General features: G+C 42.2%; 1 protein-coding gene across 1 annotated transcript; it reads left to right on the top strand.

Moving 5' to 3' along the window:
* The first annotated feature begins 454 nt into the window (after positions 1 to 454).
* On the top strand, positions 455 to 20261 carry LOC111971378 (adaptor related protein complex 1 subunit mu 3). The gene is made up of 11 exons (XM_023998129.3): positions 455 to 607; positions 1439 to 1506; positions 1605 to 1735; positions 6766 to 6913; positions 11446 to 11572; positions 14411 to 14553; positions 14673 to 14744; positions 15238 to 15396; positions 17693 to 17818; positions 17980 to 18055; positions 18881 to 20261. The coding sequence occupies exons 1-11, from the start codon at positions 472 to 474 to the stop codon at positions 18901 to 18903; spliced, it is 1209 nt and encodes a 402-aa protein (XP_023853897.1). The 5' UTR covers positions 455 to 471; the 3' UTR covers positions 18904 to 20261.
* Positions 20262 to 24717: the final 4456 nt, after the last annotated feature.

Raw genomic sequence — 24717 nt, 5'->3', positions numbered from 1 at the left:
AAGAGACAGCTCTAGTGTATATTGCACAATGCTGTTATTGGGTGTTGTGATCACAGACTAGTTATTTACTGTTTCTTAAGTGGTCTTCCTGGCAGAGGCTGCTGCCCATTTCGACAGACAATTTTATGATGTTACACAACTTATCACTGAGCCGTCAGAACGAGGGGAAGGACATATGCTCCATTTCGGATCTTTTTCAATTTGTACTGTTGCATATCTTCCATTATGGACTCCTTGGAAAACATTTAGAATTTCTGCTGATTTGAAATATACTATCTAAATGAAGATGAACTGAATTGAATAGAAAATGAATGTACATCAATGTGTTACAATGCCCTTTATGTCACGTTATCTAATTGGCCAGGTGTTGATATGTCGTAACTACAAGAGCAACATGGACATGTTACAAACCTTCACCCTCTATTTTTATGTTATGTGTTTTCCTTGTAGGTGTTGATAAGTCGTAACTACATGGGAAACATGGACATGAATGAGATCGACCATTTCATGCCTATAATGATGAGGATGGAGGAGGACGCAGACACGTCGCCCCTGGTGACCAGCGGCTCTTCACACTTCCTGTGGATCAAACACAGCAACCTCTACCGTATCCTGTCCAAACAGGAAGTCCTGTTACTGCTCAGCCAGTCAGGCCGTCTGTCTCAGCTTCTGTCTCGCTCACGAGACGTATCACACAATTCACAGTTCACACCCTCACTGCATGCATGCAGATTCATGATGTCGCGCTGTGTACAGTACAAGTCAAAAGTGTGGACACACCTACTCATTCAAGGGTTTTTCTTTATTTTACTATTTTCTACATTGTAGAAACAGTGAAGACATCAAAGCTATGAAATAACACATATGGAATCATGTAGTAACAAAAAAAGTGTTAAAGAAATCTAAATATATATTATATTTTAGATTATTCAAAGGTTCCACCCTTTGCCTTGATGACAGCTTTGCACACTCTTGGCATTCTCTCAACCAGCTTCATGAGGTAGTCACCTGGAATGCATTTCAAATAACAGGTGTGCATTTTTAAATGTTGATCTGTTTTGGTAAAAAGCTGAGGGTTGGGGCTGGAGAAATGTAACCACTCAAATTCGTAGACAGAGCTCTGGATGCAAGGGCTGACCATCCCATGATATCAAATTATAGTTTTAACCATGTTTTGAGGCTATCTAGTGTTTGTTTACATTGACTTTGTTTACAAACATTGGAGTAAAGCAAGCTTATATGTTGGGTTCTGTTGGGCTACGACAGTTGAACTAAGCTCATGAGGCATTTCTAAGTTATATTCTTCAAGAGTTCAAGTTCAAAAATAGATGTAGCAACTGCAGATAGTAAATGTTCCATTTGATAGATTTAAAACAGCATTGGCACAGTACCTTTTTCTGTTCAACAGTTTAGTACATACTTAACAGTCGTCCTTTAGTGGTGGCAATGACCAAGAAGAATGCCAATGCTGCTCTGGTATACTCCTTCCTCTACAAAATAGTACAGGTGAGTGTGTGCTTCACTGACAACACCTACTATAATACACTGTGCTTACTATTATGGTATTGTATTGATCTTGTATTACGTTGTCTGTAAATCTGTAGGTGTTTAAGGAGTACTTTAAGGAGCTGGAGGAGGAGAGTATCCGTGACAACTTTGTGATTGTGTATGAGCTGATGGACGAGGTCATGGACTTTGGCTTTCCCCAGACCACAGACAGCAAGATCCTGCAAGAGTGAGTAGAGGACTCAGTTACAGTCAGTCAAGACTACAGTCTGGCCTGGAAGGCTTGGCATTTTAGACTGCAACACAGGGGCAATGCTAAAACAGACTACCATCCAACAGACTACCATATTGCTGAGTAGGCTACAGTATAAGGTTCAAAGGCCTTAGCTCAGCTGTTCCCGAACTAGGGGTCGTGACACCAGGTGGGGTCGCTTGATATGAAAATGGGGCTTGTGGGAGAATTTACAAAATCCTGAAGAAAAAATATATATGTATTATAATATCGTCTTTGTATCTCAAAATTATTGTAATGTGGTTAACCATAAAAATGTAAATGAAAATTATTCAAATCTAAAGAGAGTGCCCTTAGATCATGGAAAAGGACCGCACTTGACCGTTGCACATGAATCATTCTCACCGTGAATGGCTAGGCCGGATATGAAACCACGCACTATTGCAGAGACTTTGATATTACCAGCTGCAATTGATATGGTGAAAAGAATGTGTGGGGAGGCAGAGACACTCGCATCAAATCCTTTGTCAGATAGCACTGTTAACCGAATAATTCATGCTTTTGCTAGCAATCAAGAGGAAACTCTGACTGAACGACTCAAACTCCCAGGCGTATGCTCTTCAAACTGACATTAGCTGTGAGGGCCGAGATGCCCATGCATGTCGGGGGATGCTATGCACGAGGACATATTGTTCTGTCTCGCGATTCCTGAGCATGAAACGACATAAGGGATGTTCAGTGTGCTGCGTGGCTATATTGACAAAAAAAGTGATTCCATATGGGATCGAATGGTGGGCTTTTGCACAGATGAGGCTCCATCTATCACAGGACGGCAGGCAGGCCTCTGCACTCTAGTTATGAATGTGTCTCCCTCTGCCATATGGAGACATAGTATGATAAACCGAGAGAAAAAGGTGCCAAAAGAGCTGAGCACGGAACTCGGAGATATGCTGCAGCAGGTATCTTCAATTGTAAACTACATCAAATCACATCCATTGCGCGCACGCCTTTTCGCAAAACTATGTAGGGATATGGGATCAGAGCATGACTGTTCTATTTCACACCGAGGCTTGGTGGTTATTGAGGGGGTGTTGGAAACATTTTTCACATTGAGAGAGGAACTTTTGTCGTTCACAATGGATGTTAAAAATCTGACTTGGTTGACTTTCTGTGTAATGAAAAGAAAATAACAGAAAACAACATCAGTGTGTCCCACGTGAGTGATAGCTGCTCACCTCCAATGCTCGGAAGAGCACTTTGGGACTGACCTACTTCCCAATCCGTTTGACTGTGATCCTGGCTCAGTTGACATGTCGGTAAATGAAATCGTACAGCTGATCAAGCTGTCATGTGACCGAATGCCACAGACAACGCATTTACGGTTCACTACGGAGGAGGCTTGGTTCCTGACTCAAAGGAAATACTCTGCCGTCTCCCTCTGAGCATTAATTACGCGTTCAAGACAACTGGGAACTCTGAAAGAAATGATCTCCGACTGGGAAAAAATAGTTTTGAACAGTCATCCCACTCGGAATTCCAACTCGGGAACTCGGGCCTCTTTCTAGAGCTCTGACTTTCATCACTGATGTCATGATTTGACTTGTATTTTTCAGAGTTCCCAGTTGGTTCGAAATCACCATAAAACACATGGTAGGCAACCCTTCGCCAGCTCATATCAATGTCAAACTAGATTCAGTGCTCTCGTCTGTATTAAAACCAAATACGACCCAGATTGGATGTGACAGCAGAGATGAAGTGCGCACTGTCGACCACGCCCCCTGATTTTGAGAATCTCCGACGCGACATGCATCAAGCACACACATCTCATTAGTGGTGGTGAGATAAGAGACATTACTAATTTGCAATTGACTCCCCCACATCTCATTAGTGGTGGTGAGACAAGAGACATTACTAATTTGCAATTGACTGCCCCACATTAAAAGTACACAATTGTCTTCTCAACTCACAATCAGAAATACTGTTCGAATGTTTTTCAATTGACTGACATAGTGCCAAATAAAAAAAGTTAACATTGGCTGTTAATTACATTATATTTTCACATGGGTGGGGTCGCAATCATTTTCAGATATCAAAATGGGGTCGTGGGCCAGAAACATTTGGGAAACCCTGCTTTAGCATGTTAATAAGACTTTATATTTCATGTTTTCTTCTCTGCTAAAGAGTAGAGTCAGTTCGAGTCAGTCAACACCTCTGTCTACTCATCTCTCTACTAGATGGCTTGCCGTTTGTTGCCATAAAAGACTACCATCTAGGCTAGTGCCAGACAGTATACAGTAGCCTATAGGGTTCAGAGGGTTCAGAGGGTTTAGCTCGTTAACAGGACTTTGTTTTCCTGTTCTGTTACTTGCCCCTGGGAATGGTGCCATATTCTGGCAAAAGTCCAGACTACCATGGCAATCTGCCTATTTTGTCTGCTTAATTACCTGTTTGTAATTAGTCTTACACTTTAATTGAAAGCCTGTTTGTAACATCATATAATATAATTTTGTATTTTTATAATTGCTCAAACAGATGGTTTACTTTGATAATATGGTGACTGTCTGATGTGGACGTATGAAGATGTGTTTTTGCCCTGAGCTTTGATGAGGTCTTTATCAGTGTGTTGTCTGTGTTGTCTGTGAATGTGGGCCTGAATAGGGCTGATAATCGCTAGCCTGTCTCCCATTGACACATACACAATGCCACTGTCAGCTGGCTCCACTCGACACCCAGACAGACGAGCTCAGCTCTGCTCTTCGTATCGCCAAGGAGCCCCTCCACCTCATCCCGACGCTCCTCCATCCTCCCCTGCCTCTCCTCTTTTTCCATCTCCCCCCAACCGGGCGCTTCTACAACAACCCCCCACGCCCTTTTACCCTAAAATACTGCCCACCTGGGCGCAATTTCCCGATTGCGATGGAATTTAGGTTTATGACTGTTTTAACGACGCACTCATTACAACGTGGAATTGAACTGTGCTGTTGCAGGAGCTGTCCCTTGCTGAAATTATTCCCGACAATAAAGGCTAGTGGGTTTTTTTTCGGAATATTTTGTACGCAATGTTTGATTATGTAGGCTAAATTCTGCATTTCTTCAGTTTGTGTAAACTGTGAGCAAGAATGAATAAAGCCAAAGTCAAAGTCGCTCATTGCCTCGTTCGCTATTTAGAAAATATCAACGTGCCCTACAAATAGGACATGATGATAACCTTTAAGTTATTGGTTCGGCTACAGTGAAATGCTTGAGCTTTCAGATAATGTAGCCCAGCTGTAGCCTAATGACCTAATACTAGTTATCTATCGATTGCACTTACATGAAAGTGATGTCAATATGTAGTCTAATCTAGCACTCATATAATTAGGTTATCTCGGTTTTCATTTTTATATCCTTGCTTCGCTTGTTTATTACATTGGGAAAGGGAAAGGGGGATACCTAGTCAGTTGTACAACTGAATGCCTTCAACTGAAATGTGTCTTCCGCATTTAAACCCAACCCCTCTGAATCACTGCAAACTTTTTAGGCTATTTATATTAAACTACGATGTTTTTGGAGGTCACAGAGACAAATAAACATCTTCATTCTATGTTTAGCGGAGATTTTCCGTGTGTAAAGTGACGCGGGAGGGGCAGAGGGCAAACAGTGATCTGACAACGCATTTATCTGTTCTACTGAGTGGTATTTAGATTACGAGCGTTTAGATTACGATCGCTTTCAAGTGCAACACTAATAAAGACAATTTTGGGAAACGGCTCAGAAATGTAAAGATGGTCTTACGAAGGATCTAATGATAAATGTATCCTTAAAATGCTTTTGAGAAAGCCGGGCCCTGGCCTGGCTACCATTCCAATTGTCTTCCCCTGTGTGTATGTGAAAGAGAAGGAGTGTGTTTGTGTGTGTTGTTTCGTAGTATGACTGTCGATTTTCCCGCCAACTCAGATGCTCTTGTTGGATACATCATTAGCATTTCTGGGGAGAATCAGGACCAAAACCAACACACCAAACAAGCCCAATTGTCTCCAACTTGACTTTCATCTCTTTCCACTCTCCTTGAGTCAAGATGAGGTATTGAGATGAGATGATCTCCCTGTATCACGTGGGATTACCAATAAACACTATATTAAGTCACCATGGTGAATTCAAACCAGTGTAACGTAATTTTTGGGGCAATTTTGGGGGGCGGATTTCGGTGCCTTTGCAATGTGCAGACACATTTTGAACCACGCTAGCCTCTTTCAAGCTGAGCAATAAGGGGATTCTCAGAGGAGCCCAGGGAAGGGTAGTGGAGGAGAGAAAGTCTGCAGGCATCAGAAGGATCTATGGTTGAGATTGGATCAGTCTGTCATTACCGCTGGGAGAGATGCAGGCAGAGGAGAGATCTATCTGGTGGGATTACAGGTCGGGTGGCAGGACTGTGTGTGTGTATTTGAGGAAGTAGATGGTGTTGCTGTCTGTCACCCTGGTTGTTTGTCAGTGAGAGGTAGAGGCAGCGGGCAGGTGTTCCACCTACGGAATAAACTATTAAACGTTTTTAACTATTGCAGATTGCACCTTTAAATGAGCTCACAAAATGCACTCCAGGATGATTTGAGCCTTAGAGTTTTAGTTTAGTGCCGTTTTAGTCTTTTGGTTACAATCACAATAGAATCACAATGTAAACCCCCTTGTTCCAATTACACCCATGACTAACCTGCTCACAACCCAAGACGAATCCTTTCATTAATCTATCTAATCCAGTGAGGTTTAATATAATTAACTTTCTATTCTGGGGTCTTATCATAAGCTCATTAATCATGAATATATATATAGAAAGATTGATATCACCTAGAAAACAAACATCTTTGTAGTGATCCTCACGTTCTTGGATTCTACTTCAATATTTTTCATATTCTGCTTTCTCCTCTGTTCTCGAACCTTAGTTGGAAAGTGAGGTACCGACGACAGCATTTTCCCCCTCTAAATAAGCTTACATGGTATCTGTCCTCTCGCCTCCCCCCTCTCCCCTCTCCCACCAACCCCTCTCTCTGCAGGTACATCACCCAGCAGGGTCACAAACTGGATGTGGGCGCCCCTCGCCCCCCCGCCACCGTCACCAATGCAGTGTCCTGGAGGTCAGAGGGCATCAAGTACAGGAAGAACGAGGTGTTCATGGACGTCATCGAGTCCGTTAACCTGCTGGTGAGGAAGCTTTTCACTCGGATGTCAGTAAAAACACCTCAAGTATTGTAATTAATCATGGGTAGTATCAAAAGGTCCCTAGTATACCACGAACACAGTAGCCACAACGTGCTAGTGAGGGTCTGCACTATGATTTCAGTCTGTGACTATTGTATCTGTTTAATAATGTGGTGTCTCTAAGGGCACTGTTTCCCCCCAACAGTACACATTTTCGTCGTAGCCCTGGACAAAGACATATTCAACTCATCGAGGACTTGATGATTAGTTGACAAGTTGAATCATGTGTGCTTGTCCAGGGTTACAATAAAAATGTGTACTTTTGGCAGTACTCGAAGACTAGGGTTGGGAGAAACTGCTCTAGGGTAACAGGGACTATGAGGTCTAAAATAGTCCCAGGTTTTCCCATAGCCGCCCGCAGGAATTAGCCACCACCCCCCTGATAAAAAGCCATTATTACCCCTGTATGAGCGGAGACAAAAATACACCTCAGCTTTATTGTATATAGTTTTACTATGCTTTACTGTATATACACCTACTACAGTGCCTTCAGAAAGTATGCATACCCCTTGACTCATTACACATTTTGTTGTGTTACAGCCTGAATTCAAAATGGATTAAATATATATTTTTAGAAACCCATTCGACACACAAGACCCCATAATGACAAAGTGAAAGCATGTTTTTAGAAATGTTTGCACATTTATTGAAAATGAAATACAGAAATATCTAATTTACAAAAGTATTCACACCCCTGAGTCAATACTTTGTAGAAGCACCTTTGTCGGCGATTACAGCTTTGAGTCGTCTGTATCAGCTTTGCGCAACTGGATTTGGGGATTTTCTCACATTTTTCCTTCCAGATTTTCTGAAGCTCAGTTAAGTTAGATGGGAAGAGGCGGGGAACAGCAATCTTCAAGTCTTTCCACAGATTTTCAATGGGATTCAAGTCTGGGCTTTGGCTGGGCCACTCAATGAGTTTCACATTCTTGTTCTGAAGCTGTGCCTGGTTATATTCTACATTGTCCTTTGCATTCAGTAAAAAGAAAATTGTATCAGACCACAGCATCTTTTTCCTTATGCTCTCAGAGTCTTTCACGTGCCTTTTTTTGAACTCCAGGTGTGCTGCACAGGAGGTTGGTGGCATCTTAATTGGGGAGAACGGGCTCATGGTAATGACTGGAGCGGAATTGGTGGAACAAATTCCTCAAATATGGTTTCCAGGGTAGATCCATTTTTGTTCAAATTAGATTCCTAATAGTCTGATATACAGTTGAAGTCGGAAGTTTACATACACTTAGGTTGGAGTCATTAAAACGAGTTTTTCAACCACTCCACAAATTTCTTGTCAACAAACTATAGTTTTGGCAAGTCGGTTAGGACATATACTTTGTGCATGACACAAGTCATTTTTCCAACAATTCTTTACAGACAGATTATTTCACTTCTAATTCACTGTATCACAATTCCAGTGGTTTAGAAGTTTAAGTTGCCTGTGCCTTTAAACCTGCTTGGAAAATTCCAGAAAATGATGTCATGGCTTTAGAAGCTTCTGATAGGCTAATTGACATCATCTGAGTCAATTGGAGGTGTACCTGTGGATGTATTTCAAGGCCTACCTTCCAACTCAGTGCCTCTTTGCTTGACATCATGGGAAAATCAAAAGAAATCAGCCAAGACCTCAAAAAAAAAGTCTGGTTCATCCTTGGGAGAAATTTCCAAATGCCTGAAGGTACCACGTTCATCTGTACAAACAATAGTACACAAGTATAAACACCGTGGGACCATGCAGCCGTCATAACGCTCAGGAAGGAGACGCGTTCGGTCTCCTAAAGATGAACGTACTTTGGTGTGAAAAGTGCAAATCAATCCCAGAACAACAGCAAAGGACCATGTGAGGATGCTGGAGGAAACGGGTACAAAAGTATCTATATCCACAGTAAAACGAGTCCTATATCGACATAACCCGAAAGGCTGCTCAGCAAGAAAGAAGCCACTGCTCCTAAACCGCCATAAAAACCCAGACTACGGTTTGCAACTGCTCATGGGGACAAAGATCGTACTTTTTGGAGAAATGTCCTCTGGTCTGATGAAACAAAAATAGAACTGTTTGGCCATAATGACCATTGTTATGTTTGGAGGAAAAAGGGGGAGGCTTGCAAGCCGAAGAACACCATTCCAACCATGAAGCACGGGGGTGGCAGCATCATGTTGTGAGGGTGCTTTGCTGCAGGAGGGACATGTGCACTTCACAAAATAGATGGCATCATGAGGTAGGAAAATTATGTGGATATATTGAAGCAACATCTCAAGACATCAGTCAGGAAGTTAAAGCTTGGTCGCAAATGGGTCTTCCAAATGGACAATGACCCCAAGCATACTTCCAAAGTTGAGACAAAATGGCTTAAGGACAACAAAGCCAAGGTATTGGAGTGGCCATCACAAAGCCCTGACCTCAATCCTACAGAAAATGTGCGGGCAGAACTGAAAAAGCATGCGCGAGCAAGGAGGCCTACAAACCTGACTCAGTTACACCAGCTCTGTTTGGAGGAATTGGCCAAAATTCACCCAACTTATTGTGGGAAGCTTGTGGAAGGCTACCAGAAACATTTGACCCAAGTTAAACAATTTAAAGGCAATGTTACCAAATACTAATTGAGTGTATGTAAACTTCTGACCCACTGGGAATGTGATGAAATAAATAAAAGCTGAAATAAATCACTCTATTATTATTCTGACATTTCACATTCTTAAAATAAAGTGGTGATCCTAGCTGACCTAAGACAGGGAATTTTACTAGGATTAAATGTCCGGAATTGTGAAAAACTGAGTTTAAACGTATTTGGCTAAGTTGTATGTAAACTTCTGACTTCTACTGTATATATTTAAAGATTTGATAATCATCTGTAGTGTGCAGACTAAGAAACCAGGTCAGGTTTACAGTATTAATCAGCATTGTGTCAGAGAAGCTTCCAGACACCATTCTCCAACTTCCTTGAATTTTCTTTTTTTTTACCTTTATTTGACTAGACCAGTCAGTTAAGAACAAATTCTTATTGTACAATTACAGCCTACCCTCCCCTAACCCGGACGACGCTGGGCCAATTGTGCGCAGCCCTATGGGACTCCCGATCACGGCCGGTTGTGATACAGCCCGGGATCGAATCAGGGTCTGTAGTGATGCATCTAGCACTGAGATGCAGTACCTTAGACCGCTGTGCCACTCGGGAGCCCCAAAATGTATTGTCAGAAGTGGGAGGAAATTATTTCAGATTTCCTTACCACAGAAACCGGAGGATTGATGTAACAGTGTTACACCAGGATACCCACGGCCCTTTGGTCTGACACGTAACCAGCCCCTTGAGCCCATTTTATGTATCCCAGGGGTCAGAGACAGAGACTAATAACTGACTGATTGTAAGGAAGAGCAAATCTGATGGGCCTCTCATGTTACATTGTCATTTAACTAGATAGCTGGCTTTCCTCAGAGTTCCCTTTTTGTGACAATACACTTTTTCATCTTCAGTCTCTAGGTCAATCTTTTCCATACCGCTCTCATCCTTTCTAAAAACTCATTTTGTCATTTCTTTACTGAAATCCAGGGTTTCCTGATTTCTTTGGTTCCTTTGTGATGAAGGAGACTTCGCACTGCGAGTGTGGTAACACAAGACTATCTCAACTGTAAATGTCCTGCTGTAGTCTCTCCCTATTTAAATGGGGGCTGAACTCACCGATTCCGCCTGGGTTTTTCTGCTTCGCATTAAGAAAAAGCGAGACTTGCATCTTGGTGGTGTGTTATGTTTGCTATATTGTACCCTGGGGAGTTATTGTTGTTTGTCCCTCTTGAGTCACGGTAGCAACATTTCTCCCTCAAAATAGTCCGAATTATTCGAAGATAAATGAACAAATCTCTAATTAATTTGAACGTTTTTGCCGAGGAGGTCTTAGTTGCACAATTTTACATCAGGCAAAGGTGTTTGGTGCAGTATTTCTCAAGTTAAAATATTTGCATGAAAACTAGGTAGGCAGTATCGAGTCAGCTGCTGCTGCATCCACAACCTCATCAGCAAGTTCCATCTCTTTGTCAATGAAGCTAGCTAGTAGCAAGTGGCCACATCAGCAAGTGGTCACTCCATAAAGGGCTTAGGGGCCAAGTGTTCTTTCAACATAACATTGGCAATGTGTTATCTTTTATGTAAACGATTGGATAGAGCACAATCAGCGCAGATGTTTCTCCGTGCATGACAATTCTCCCTAGGCGTTACCATGCTGTGTTAGTGGGCATTATTGAAATCAAAACCCAACCCTCAAATATCCACTGTATCTAGGAAATCTCACAAATCTCTGTTTTGGGAAAATACTGACTTTATGAAAAATTATGCTATTACACTTTGTAGTAAATTTGTACACTTGAATCAACGTTTCTGACTAATATCGATGCAACATAGGCCTTTTTCAACCAGAGAAGTATTATTTTTTTGACTTCAGCTTCCCTTTAATGTAACTGTGTCTGTCTGTCTGTCTCCCTGTGCAAGGTAAGTGCGACCGGCAGTGTCCTGCGTAGTGAGATCATGGGCAGCATCAAGCTCAAAGTGGTTCTGTCTGGAATGCCAGAGCTCAGACTGGGCCTCAACGACAAAGTGCTCTTCGAGATCACAGGAAGTGAGTAAAAACACATGCAGTATAATATACACACACACACACACACACACACACAGTAAGGTGTTGCCATGATTTTGACAGTAATTTGCAGGCAGCGAAGAGGCAAGTTAGTTCCTGTATTTCTTATTACAGTACACATACTGTAATATAAATATGGTATCAAATCAAGTACTGTTTAATTAATGACACACACTACAATACTATAGAATTGGCTGTATTATACTAAAGAAACTACTACTATATTCGTAATGAATGGATGGATGGATGAATGAAATTCATTGAGGGGATATGGTGTTTGTATTTCACAGTATTTTACTTTTACATTGAATTGGTGCAAACAGGTTGGCTGCTGGGTAATGTGTTTTATATCACCTGCACTTCTACAGGGCAGGTTAACAAAGGCTTCCAAACTGGCAGCTACTACAGGGCAAACCAGACCAAAAGGACATGGCAAAATGCTCAAACATTTAAGGTTTAAGACTTGCTGACACTCCAATCTGTCCCCCATACATTTTAAATTGATGGGGCATTACAACCACATACTAGTTGAAATTGGTACTCTCACTAACACGTGCAACAAATGTAGCCTCTTATAAGGCACGCATCAAAATACTGCATTTTAATGACCCAGAAACAACAATACCATGCACCCACTAGTGGTCAAAAGGTTTTTGGAGCTCAAAAAATATGGTACGGTACTGTATTTTGTGGGATGGAATTACAGTATCATTCCAAATACAGCAATTCTTTACCCGCCCACAAAATATTCCCACAATGCACCATAATGTATAGTATGCTGCTGTAAAACATTTCACAGTATTTTACTGTTGATAATACCCCAAAATACCATATAAATGACTGTTTTCCATTACAGTGCGCACACACACACACAACACACTCACACAAGTACACAAACTGTACAAACACAATCCTACAAGTATGTAAACAGACACCAATAGGTAAAGACTATTATACCAAACCCAAATAATTTGACTCTTCAGCCTTGGAGAGCGATGGTCATAATATAGGTAAGAGGGACAATTATCTTCCACTCCCATGGTCAAATCCTCCCCCTTCAAAAGCTGTGTGCTTCCAATCCTGCCCAACTCACCCCCTTTCCCCCTGCCTCCTCTCCCCATCCCTGCTCCCATCACTTCACTGCTCCCCATCCCTACCTACACCCCCCACCTTCACCGCCCCAGTCCCTGGTCTCACCCCTCATGTGCCCTGGTTGTGGGGCGTCTGGTGGATTACTCTTTCTTGGTCTAGCCCCATTGCTAATCCCTCCCCGAGGCTACTGCTGCTGTTGGCAGATGAAAGATGCCCCCTGGACGGCTCCTCACATGTGCATGCTGCCCACGGACTGGAAGTGAAGTGGGATGTCTGGAACAGAAAAGGAAAACTACTCCGACAAATAATGAATAGATAAACATGAGAATTTAAAATGGGCTTCTGCACTCACCCTATTGTACCATAATCAGAGGAGGAGGCACACACTTTAATATCTTTCTTATTTGTATGTTTACTGATCTGTGTCTGTGCACGTCATACGCACGGATGCCTTTCAAGAGACACCCCACTGCAATCCTAAAGTAACTTTCAACCACAAATGCTCATGTGTTTGATTACTAATAAGCATTTCTTTCAAGGTGAAGTCACGCTTACTGTTGTGACTGGCTTTCTACGCGTGAACAGACATGGGTTAAACAACACCTTCTTCTGGTCAGAGCCTGTTACTACATACAGTTTGTGGAAGAGATGGGAGAGTGAGGACAGTCACATCTGGGTATGAGGAAATCATACAGATGAAACTTGCAGGGAAATCAAGACACATGCGTACAGGGAGAGATTTTAAGTAGATTTTGAGAGATGAGACATGAGATATGAGAGCTGGAACAGTTCAAATTGGGAAAACAAATCAAACGCAGGATTCCTATCTGATATGGATACATGAGTGTTATGTTGCCTCGTTAGGGAGATGACACAGCCTTTCGGGTGAACCTCAGGGGACTGTGTACACCCCCTTAGAGCCCAAACATAAAGGACTGTGCCTCCTTTTTCACCTTTCCACAGTTACCCAGTGATGATGCAACATGGGACATCATACCTGTGTCGTGGACCAGTCCTCCAAAGGGCTTACCTGCTGGGATTTGAGCTGTCTAAACAGGTCTCTCCAAAGACTAGACTCTGTGTTCTAGCTCTCTGCATCCATACGACGCCTCTTAACCGACTTAATTTGGCTCCAGTGCACTGTTGAGTCTTCACATAGGAATGAAGGGTGTCACGTGCATCCGTCGATGGCTGTCCATTTATATTCAGCCATTGCTGTATGGACAGGGTTATTCTTTCCAGGTTCATGGGGGGATTTAAGAGAAAGCCCAGTGGCCCTGATTCATTATAAGAGCTTTTAATAGCAGCTCTGCTGGACCATTTACTCTGGGAAAACAACAAGAACATTAGGCTTTCTCACTACGGTACACATCCACATTGCCATGACATTGTTTTCTAGCACACTACTGAAGAGAGTGGTCTCCCGAAGCTTTCTCTTGTAAGAGCTGATCGATGGAACTCTTTATAAAGTACTTATGAAGAAGAAACAGTGGTGTGTGTACAGTGTCACTGTGGGTTTTCAGACCAGGAAGGATGACAGTGGAACATACAGGAGAATTAGCCTTTTTTTAAAGTTAGTATCCGAGGCAAATAAGGTGTACAGGAATGTACAGTATTTTAACTGGTGAACTGCTATGGGCTGCTATTGAGATTTTGCACTTCTCAGGAGTTGACTGTTATTAGGACATAGCATACAATATCCCCCTCCTTGCCTGTGTGTCGGATCAGGAGAGAAGAGTAAGACGGTAGAGCTGGAGGATGTCCAGTTCCATCAGTGTGTCCGTCTGTCTCGCTTCGAGAACGATCGAACCATCTCCTTCATCCCCCCGGACGGAGAGAGTGAGCTCATGTCCTACCGCCTCAACACCACGGTCAGTGACACACGCGCACACACATGCACACACACACACCCCTCCCTTGCCCAGTGTTAACCTGATGACCCTCTCTCTCTCTCTTCTCCTCTCCTCTCCTCCTGGCCTTTCCATGACAGGTGAAGCCTCTTATATGGATCGAGAGTGTGATTGAGAAGTTCTCCCACAGCCGAGTTGAGATCAAGGTTAAGGTAAAGGATGTCCACCATCATTCACTGTCAAACTGTCAACATCTACTGTGTTTCACCAGTAGCTCCAACACTGACCTCTCTTAAGTACATAGACCCAGACTCTTAAGTACATAGACCCAGACTCTTAAGTACATAGACCCAGACTCTTAAGTACATAGACCCAGACTCTTAAGTACATAGACCCAGACTCTTAAGTACATAGACGCAGATCCATGTTGTTTCCATTTTTTGCTTCAATGTGCGAAAACCTTTGGGTTGGGACTGTTTCCTCACCCTTAAACTCTTAGCAAGTTAATAATTGAACAGGAAATTCTTCATACAATAGCCTCCGTTCCATGTCCATGACTGTGTTTCTTTCCTCATGACTGTGTCATCATCGCTGTATTGTAAAAGCGGGTTATACCCCATAAATTGCCCCCCTCCCCCTCTTTATGTCACTGCACGTCCTTGTCGGTAACCCTGTGACCCTTACCTTTTCACCTCCACCCTGCAGGCCAAGAGTCAGTTTAAGAGCCGCTCCACTGCCAACAACGTAGCCATCATGGTACCCGTGCCCAGCGACGCCGACTCGCCTAAATTCAAGACGAGCACAGGCAGCTGCAAGTATCTTCCCGAGAAGAGCGTGGTGCAGTGGAACATCAAGTCCTTCCCTGTAAGTAGCCTACACAGCTAGCGTCATGAGATAAACTAAACATTACTATGCTAATAACCTATTGCAGATGGCAGTCGATGCATTCCTGTTAGTGCATCCTCTGGTATTATCATAGATATTGTAACAGTCACCATGTGTTTTTAGATGCTATTTGTTCAAGCCATGCTCACCCAAAAGTAACACAAGGGCTATACAACAGTTGTACTCTTCATTACCATACTATGGGGTCATTCCATGTCCTTCCAGGAAGCCATCACACCCACCATCTCCGATTGTTCTGAAATAGTTTCTCTAGTTAGAAACAGATACGATTAGCATTATTTTGTTGAAATATAATTTGATCTGAGAAATTAAGAATTGATTGCACTCAAATTGGCCATTTTCATTTATTGGATTCATATAATATATTACCTTACAGTCGATTGGACCAAACTTTAAAAAAATTAAATGAGGAATCCAAAGAAATGATTAAAAGTCCCACCCACGCCAATCCCTACCCAACAACGAGTAGATGGAGAACTGATACTGTGTCTGACACGTTGTATGGAGCTGCGGCTTGGACTATTGTTTCTTCATCCTATGTAATGTATTCTCAGTGAATTTGGTATGTTTTTAGTTTTTCTCCCAGTTCATAGAAATAAGTCATTGAAGTTGTTAGGTTTATGTCCCATCCTACATCCTGATAATACCAGATTCTGACCACTAGATGGTGCTGTTCCTGCTATTAACGTTAAAGGGATAGTTCGCTTAAATTACAAAATGACATATTGGTTTCCTCTATGGACAAAGTATAACAGCAACCCATGCTTTGGTTTATGTTTACCTGGCCACTGTTTCAAATGCTAAGTATGTATTCGTGACACAAATCCAATGCAAGTTAATGGTACCTATATTAGCATTTTCACACCTCATATCCAAATAATCTATGAGTAACATCATTGACTTATTTTTTAGATACTTTAGTATGATTTAAACATGAAGCATGAAATTACTGATATAGGTACCATTGACTTGCATTGGATTTGTGCCACAAAAGCTAAAAAGTTAGCATTTGAAACAGTGGCCAACAAAACCAAAGCATGGGTTACTTTCATACCTTGTCAATAGACTGCTTAAAGGGTAAGGAAACCAATGTCATTTTGTAAATTGGGTGAACTATCCCTTTAACATTCTGGTAATAACAGAGTTTAGGATGGGACATAAACCGAACGAACAACTTCAATGAAAAGAGGATAATTAAAAAAACGTCACAAATTTCACTGGGAATACATTACATAGGATGAAGAAACAATACTCAGAGCCGCAGCTCCGTACTACTGTCAGACACAGCGAACTGATACTATCTAATCGTTGTTGGGGTGGGATTGACGTAGGTTGTAGGGTGTCCGTGGGGGGCTATTGACCATTCCTTTGGATTCCTCATGTCTAACTCATTGTTAATCAAAAAAGTGTTGTCCAAATCGACTGTTAGGTACTATATTTATTAAATATTATATGAATCCTATAAATTAAAAATGGCCAATTTGGATGCAATCAATTAAACATCATTTCTCAGAGATCAAATTATATTTCAACAAAATAATGATGCAGGAACACTAACATTATTTTCTGTCGTGAGCTTTTTGAGGTGGGACATCCCTGTGTGTAATTATCGACTGAATGGTAACTAAATAGTAAAAATAGAGTCTTGTCCTACCATTCTCGGAAGGCAGTACACACAGTATCCTCACAGGAAGCAGCACATTTATAGATAGCATGTTTTTACACTTCCACCAGACGAACCCAGGGGAGGTTAGCCAAGTAATGACTGATAACGGCTTTAGAGGAAATATAAACGCCTCAACACTTCATATTGATAAAGACCGATAAGGATTCTGCACTCAACCCCATGGCCTGACTATTAACATTACATTCAGCATGACTGTCAACTCTCTCTGCTGCTGTAAACCCACATCCTTCCTGGCTTCGAAAAACAACAGAGCCGCATGGACAGTTTTAATAACTGTGTAGTGGTGTTATAGTGATGTGTGTGTGTGTGGTAGGGGAATGGGTTTGATGTGTGACCAACGACATTCAAGTCACCTCTGTAGTTGTTTACTTTACCTTGATTGGACAAGGCAGTCCTGCGAACTGCTGATGTATCCTGCACCAGTGCAGGTGTGAGGAGAGTTTTACAAGTATAGGAATGCATAGTCTAGCTAGTTTTGTTTTGATAAGATCAGGTATGTTACAAAGAAACCTACAGGAGAGAAATGCCACAGATTTCCCAATAAAAGTGTGTGTGTGTTTTGTGTAGGGAGGCAAGGAGTACATGATGAGGGCTCACTTTGGGCTGCCTAGTGTGGAGAGTGATGAGTTGGAGGGGAAGAGGCCCATCACTGTCAACTTTGAGATCCCCTATTTCACTGTATCTGGTATCCAGGTAAGTTAACAGAACCCATTTATCTCTGTTAACGTGAACCCTCGTAGAGCAACACATGAGTTTCATTGAATAATGCATACAGGTTGGAAGGAGCAGACTCACCAGTATGTGTGGTGTGTGTGTGTCTGTTGTTTTTGTAACTGTTCTTTGCTCCTCCTCAGGTACGCTATCTTAAGATCATTGAGAAGAGCGGCTATCAGGCGTTACCATGGGTACGCTACATAACACAGAGTGGAGGTGAGACACACACACACAAACACACTCCTTATCTCAGCACAATACGGCCCAGTAGTGAACCCAGCTTTCATATCCATTACCTCTCTCCTTATAAAGCTGGGGCATGGGGGATCTGAATTATGCCTTGGTGCCATTAGGTTCTCCGTGTCACTTGGCTCTGCATGCCAAGGTGACTATCACCTTTCCACTGTAATCAGCAGAGGTAGAGAGAGAGAGGGATGGAGGCAGAGAAAGAGAGAGATGGAGAGCGAGTGAGAGGAAGGGAGAGAGAGGGGGGGATAAAGAGATAGATAGAGAGGGGGATAAAGAGAGAGGGAGAGAGGCGCACCACACTCCGATACCTTACACTGCCAGTGTTGACTTATTCATAAGCGAGTTCTAAGCGGTTATTGTAATGCCATTTATAAATGCTCCACTGACCCCAATGTGATCACTGTCACTCTAACCTAACATAGCAAACGCATGAAACTAGATCCCCTACATACTGGTTTTGACGAGATTTTTTTATTTTTTATGTAGGGGGAGGTTCTATTCTGACTGTTCAACCAATCCAGTAAATTTGGAGGAGTTAAGAGATGTCGGCTTGTTCACATTCAAAAGCGGAAGTCATCTCAAAGGCTTTCTTTTCATTTCCCCCTGAAAACCTGAACATCCGGTTGTTGGGGACTCGGCAGAAGCCACAGTCACGCCGAGCTCCAGTTTTGTGGGTTTAGATGCTAACAGCGCTAATTTGAACGTTAATGTGATCAGCCACAGTACAGGGGCAAAGTGATGATGCATAGAACAGTGTTAATGTATTACTGTTACATCTCCCTCTTTTGGCAGATTACCAACTTCGGACAAACTAAGGGCAAGCCTGCTGCCAGACGAATGGATCTTCACTCCCTCCCCCCCTCTCTCTCTCTCTGGCTCCCTGGGAGTGAGGGACAGCAGAGGACAAGGAAAGGATAACAATTTTCACCACTCTCCAAAAGGACCAGGCAGCCATCATGCCCCTGATCTGCAGACATTGAGTACCGTAAAGACTCTGTGACGATCTCAATTGCATACTCGTGTCCTCTCTCTTCGTCTCCTTCTCAAACCCCATTGGATGAGAAAGCCAGAGGTCCCACTCCTCTGACCATCTCCTCCAATGGGTTTTGAGAAGGAGACGACGCGAGGAGTATGCAATTGAGACCATTCCATAGTTTCCCTTCAGAACTTGACTGATGTGTCACCTTTGACAAAGTTTTACAGCATCTGGAGACATGTTTTCTCAGTTTATAGAGTAATGAATGTAGGGTTTTCCTATTGGTCTTGTTGTAAAAATTGTATAGTTTGTTTATTCTCAAGGCATAGTGTATTTTATTTACCGTAAGAATTCAGGGTGTGAGACATGGTTGAAAGTCTGTGAACATTGAAACGTGGCTTTTATACAGCACTGATATAAACTTGTATCTGGTGGGTGTGGTTATCAGTTGATGTTATCTAGGGTCAGTTCTGTAACAGCATTCAGTCTCATGAAATGAACACCGAGCTGGTCAGATCAATGATTACTAAATAATACAAAATAAACAATATTGTCATCCGTCGCCATCTTTGTATTTGCACTCAGCTTACAACTATATGGAAAAGACTGAAGGAATTATTTTTATTTTTGGTTTACTGACAAGGAAGTCGTTTATCTATCTGGCGGGAACAGATAACTTGAGGAAAATACACGAAAGAAAGAAATAAACCTCCAGACATACAGGTGGACCAGTATGAACAAGACCTTGCCTGGCTATTGTATGCCAAAATGTGTTAAAATTACTGTTTTTATTTATGTTTCTCCATTAAAAAAAACACCCAACTTTTCCAAAGCAGGTGTTGTTTGGTATAGTTACTGTAGTCTGTTGGGCACCAACCCCTCATATCAGCCTTGGGTCTCTGCCAGAGGAATAGAGTTGAAAGGTTCAGCCCAGACTAGACGCTACAGTCAATTTGTTATGTGCATGAGTTTGCGGTGTGTAGGCCTACTGTATGAAATATTACACGTTCCTTGTAAAATAGTTGTTTGAGGAACAGAACAAATATGACGATTTTCTTTCAGATATTCTCTCCAGTGGGGTTTTAATGATTAGTACATGTGTTTTTCAATCTCTCAATATCTTATTTATTAACCATATGTAAGTCAATGGGAGGCAAAGGGACCTATGTATAAATAAATAAATGTCTTTGTACCTTCTCTTCTAGTTATTTTCGTATATATCAGTGAGATTTGTATTTTATCAAATGAAAGATGGGGACAGACGAGCTGAACCCCCTGGGTCCATACTCACAAACTTTTGCTTAAACCGAGGTTTGACCTTTGGTTTAAAATGTCTCGGTATTAGCTTTTCTCATAGGCAAACCTGGCACAATTAGCCACTATGCTAAGTATGACCAGCTGAACAGCATGACGTCCAGTCCGGTAACAAATTCCGTATCAGCCAATTCAAATTGTCGACGTAGTTCGACATGATCCAACACTTTTTCATAAAAGCGTCCTTAAAGGGGTAGTTCACGACTTTGGTAATGAAGCCCTTTATCTACTTACCCAGGGTCAGATGAATGTGTGGATACCATTTTTATGTATCTGCGTCTAGTATGAAGTTAGAGGTAGTTTCGCGAGAAAATGCTAACTAGCTTAGCACAATGACCGGAGGTTTACAGGAACAGTTAGACTTTGTCGTTGCGACAAAACGAGTTAGCAATTGCGCAAACGCTAAATGGCAACTTCCTTCAAACTGCACACACAGACAGACATAGTATCCAGAGGTTCATCTGACTCTGGGGAAGTAGATAAAGGACCTCATTGCAAAATCCCAAACTATCCCTTTAACAGAATTCCAACGGAACTTCTGTCCCAATCAAAGAAGATTGCGTATGTGAGTGACTGGTCAAATATCTCAGTGTAGGAAATCTAACTCCTGATAGTTGACCCAGTTTGCAGCAAAGGTTAGAAACCCACATGAAAAAAAAAATCCCTTAAATGTAGAATTACATTTATTGTGTTAGTGTGTTGAGACGAGAAGTGCAGACAACACCTTGAATATTAAGATTAAGAATTAATTTAATAAGGAGCTACATCTTTCTTCAGACTAGTAGACAAACACACTGCAAGGACCTAATAATCATATTACATTACATGGACTTGTAGACCTACAATGTTTAATGTACATTTTATAATGATTAATTTGTGAAATATACGTTATTTGACTTGATGACGAGTAGTGAAGCGTTATTCCCCCCCAATTTTTTGTTGTGGTTGTTGCCACAAGTGAAATATGAACTCACAGCCGTCTCATCCTCCAAACTTTGAGCATACCGCCTTAGCAGACTGCACCACCAGTCAGTGAAAGCATAAAAGAGGTACAGTATTTGACAAAACCACCATCCTTTTTTTTAACAACGTAGCTACGAATATAAACGTATAATCCTCCTACATATTTCTTTCCGTAAAAAAAAAATGTCAATAGCCTAGTCAAAGATGCATCATGCAAATATTGGCACACTTTACTTGTTACAGACCAAGGGGAACGACCTCTGGTGGCCAAGTTGACCTAGTTTCAGAAATGCAATTGGATAGTGGCTCTACCATTTAAGATGATTTATTTTGTTACCGAACATACACCGAACAAAAATATAAATGCAACATGCAACAATTTCAAAGTTACAGTTCATATAAGGGAATCTGTCAATTCAAATAAATTAATTATGCCCTAATTCACATTACTGGTAATACAGATATGCATCTGTTGGTCACAGATACTGTACCTTTAACAAAAGTAGGGGCGTGGATCAGAAGACCAGTCAATATCTGGTGTGACCACGATTTGCCTCATGCAGCACAACACATCTCCTTCGCATAGAGTTGATCAGGCTGTTGATTGTGGCCTGTGGAATGTTGTCCCACTCCTCTTCGATGGCTGTGCGAAGTTGCTGGATATTGGGGGGAACTGGAACACGCTGTCGTATAGATCGATCCAGAGCATCCCAAACATGCTCAATTGTCTGGTGAGTATGCAGGCCATGGAAGAACTGGGACATTTTCAGCTTCCAGGAATTGTGTACAGATCCTTGCGACATGGGGCAGTGCATTATAATGCTGAAACATGAGGTGATGGCGGCGGATGAATGGCACGACAATGAACCTCGGGATCTCGTCACGGTATCTCTGTGCACTCAAATTGCCATCGATAAAATGCAATTGTATTCGTGGTCCGTAGCTTATGTTTGCCCATACCTGTTCACGATGTTGACCAGGCACTGCGCTACACCGGGGCTAGGGAGGGCTATAGCTACATCACAAATCTGCGTAGCCCCAGTTAAGCCCCCTCAAAAGCATTTTAGTATTTTTACAATTTTTAAATAAAGAAATATGTAAAAGTTAATAACCAGCTATTCTGTTCCAATCTGATCCCTGGCTGCAGAGGGAGATTGGAAAGATGAGTCAGAGAGAGAAACTCGTGAGCCACGACGTGAGGGAGCACCAGAGCAGTTCGTCACTGCTAGCTGCTCCAAAGCCACCGTTAGCTGCACTGTTAGCACAGCCACCACTCCCTCTGATTTAAGCCAGTCACCTGTTGAAGAACCAAGGCGCCCTCTTCTTCGGCATTATCCAGCCACAATAGTGGGACAGCAAGATCGCTACTACAATCGTAGATGGTATGAGGATTACAAATGGCTGGAATATTCTATTTCAAAGGACTGTGCTTTCTGCTTTGCATGCCGCCACTTTCAACGTCCAGGAAACTATGGTGGAGAGAAGGCAAAATTTACCCACGATGGCTACCAGAACTGGAAGAAGGCGACAAGTTCGTTCAAGACACACAATGCTAGTGTGGAGCATAAATATGGAATGACAGCGTGGAATGAGTGGACTATTCAGAAAGAGTCTGGCTCAACAATATGCAATGCTCTAGGTGATGGACATTCGAAAATAGTCAGAGAACAGAGAGTATATGAGAGCAGTTGTGGAGTCATTGCGTTTTACTGCATACCAGGGACTTTCACAGAGAGGGAAACTTCCTTGAACTTTTACAGGTCATAGGCAAATTCGACAAAGCAGTGGCACAGAACATCTCAGATAATCCTAGAAATGTTAAGTACACGCATCATGATATACAGAATGAAATACTGGGCAAACCCTTGACTCAGCAAGCTTGCCTGCCTGTCCATACACGCAGAAAGAACCAAGGCCCTGGATGTCCAGAAGATTATAGACTAATTTGCACTGAACCACAACAACAGACGCATCGTCCTTCTATAAAACAACACTTGGTGAGTAACTGAAAGACCTTTTATTTACTGACAGAGCGCGCCTGTCCGGTGGGGGGAACATGATTCAATCACGCTGATCTGGATCTGGATGGAACAAGAAGTTGCATGCATATTGTCGGCCAGTCGGCCTACAAGTATTTTTGCAATAGAAATATAATCGCTAAGATTGTGATGATAGCCAGCTCGTTTTACACCATGTGGGCAAAGTTGACAGGCATAGGGTAAATGCACTTCTCGTTGTGGCTGCACTGTGGATATTATTCCTTTAATTTCTGACGTTGTGATAGACATTTAATCCGTAACATTATAACCAATATACAGCAGGACGCATGTATGTCATCGACCTACAAGTTATTTTTGTTTGCAATAGAAATATAATCACTAAGATTGTGCTGATAGCCAGTTCGTTTTACAAGTGTGTGCACAGTTAACAGGCATAGGCTAAATGCATTGCACTTCTCGTTGTGGCTGCACTTAGGATATTATTAATTTCATTTCTGACGTTGTGATAGCCATTTCATCCGAAACATTATTACCAATGCACAGTTGTCTGATTATGCATATGGAATAAATGCCCTTGTAAATAGTCCTGAAAATTTTCTTCGCACCCCAACGTATTGGTCAAGCCCCCCTTTGCACCGGGAAAGAAAAAATCCTGGCACCGTGCCTGATGTTGACATCAGCAAATCAATCACCCACACAACGCCATATACGTTGTATGACATCTGCCCAGTACAGTTGAAACTGGGATTCATCCATGAAGAGCACACTTCTCCAGCATGCCAGTAGCCATCGAAGGTGAACATTTGCCCACTGAAGTTGGTTACGACGCCGAACTGCAGTTAGGTCAAGACCCCGGTGAGGACAACGAACATGCAGATGAGCTTCCCTGAGACGTTTTCTGACAGTTTGTGCAGAAATTCTTTGGTTATGCAAACCCATCAGCTGTCCGGGTGGCTGTTCTCAGACGATCCCGCAGGTGAAGAAGCTGGATGTGGAGGTCCTGGGCTGATGTGGTTACACGTGGTCTGCGGTTGTAAGGCCAGTTGAACGTACTGCCATATTCTCTAAAGCGACATTGGAGGCGGCTTATGGTAGAGAAATTAACATTAAATTCTCTGGCAACTTCTCTGGTGGACATTCCTACAGACAGCATGCCAATTGCACACTCCCTCAAAACTTGAGACATTCGTGGCATTGTGTTGTGCGACAAAACTGCACATTTTAGAGTGGCCTTTTATTGTCCCCAACACACTTGTGTAATTATCATGCTAATTTAAAAACTTCTTGATATGCCTCACCTGGAGAAATGGTCACTAACAGGGATGTAAACAAATTTGTGCACAAACTTTGAGAGAAATAAGCTTTATGTGCGTATG

This window comes from Salvelinus sp. IW2-2015, linkage group LG13, assembly GCF_002910315.2.
Source record: "Salvelinus sp. IW2-2015 linkage group LG13, ASM291031v2, whole genome shotgun sequence".
NCBI classification, from domain to species: domain Eukaryota; kingdom Metazoa; phylum Chordata; class Actinopteri; order Salmoniformes; family Salmonidae; genus Salvelinus; species Salvelinus sp. IW2-2015.
The sequence above is the reverse complement of the archived record's forward strand: the minus strand, read 5'-3'. Positions and strand labels throughout refer to the sequence as shown.

What these genes read in the sequence shown, in the direction of transcription:
- LOC111971378 (XM_023998129.3), top strand. Translation starts at nt 472, where the DNA reads ATGGGAAACATGGACATGAATGAGATCGACCATTTCATGCCTATAATG. An exon ending in GAGTTGAGATCAAGGTTAAG is followed by an intron (nt 14,745 to 15,237) that starts GTAAAGGATGTC and finishes TCCACCCTGCAG; the next exon opens with GCCAAGAGTCAGTTTAAGAG. An exon ending in CTACATAACACAGAGTGGAG is followed by an intron (nt 18,056 to 18,880) that starts GTGAGACACACA and finishes CTCTTTTGGCAG; the next exon opens with ATTACCAACTTCGGACAAAC.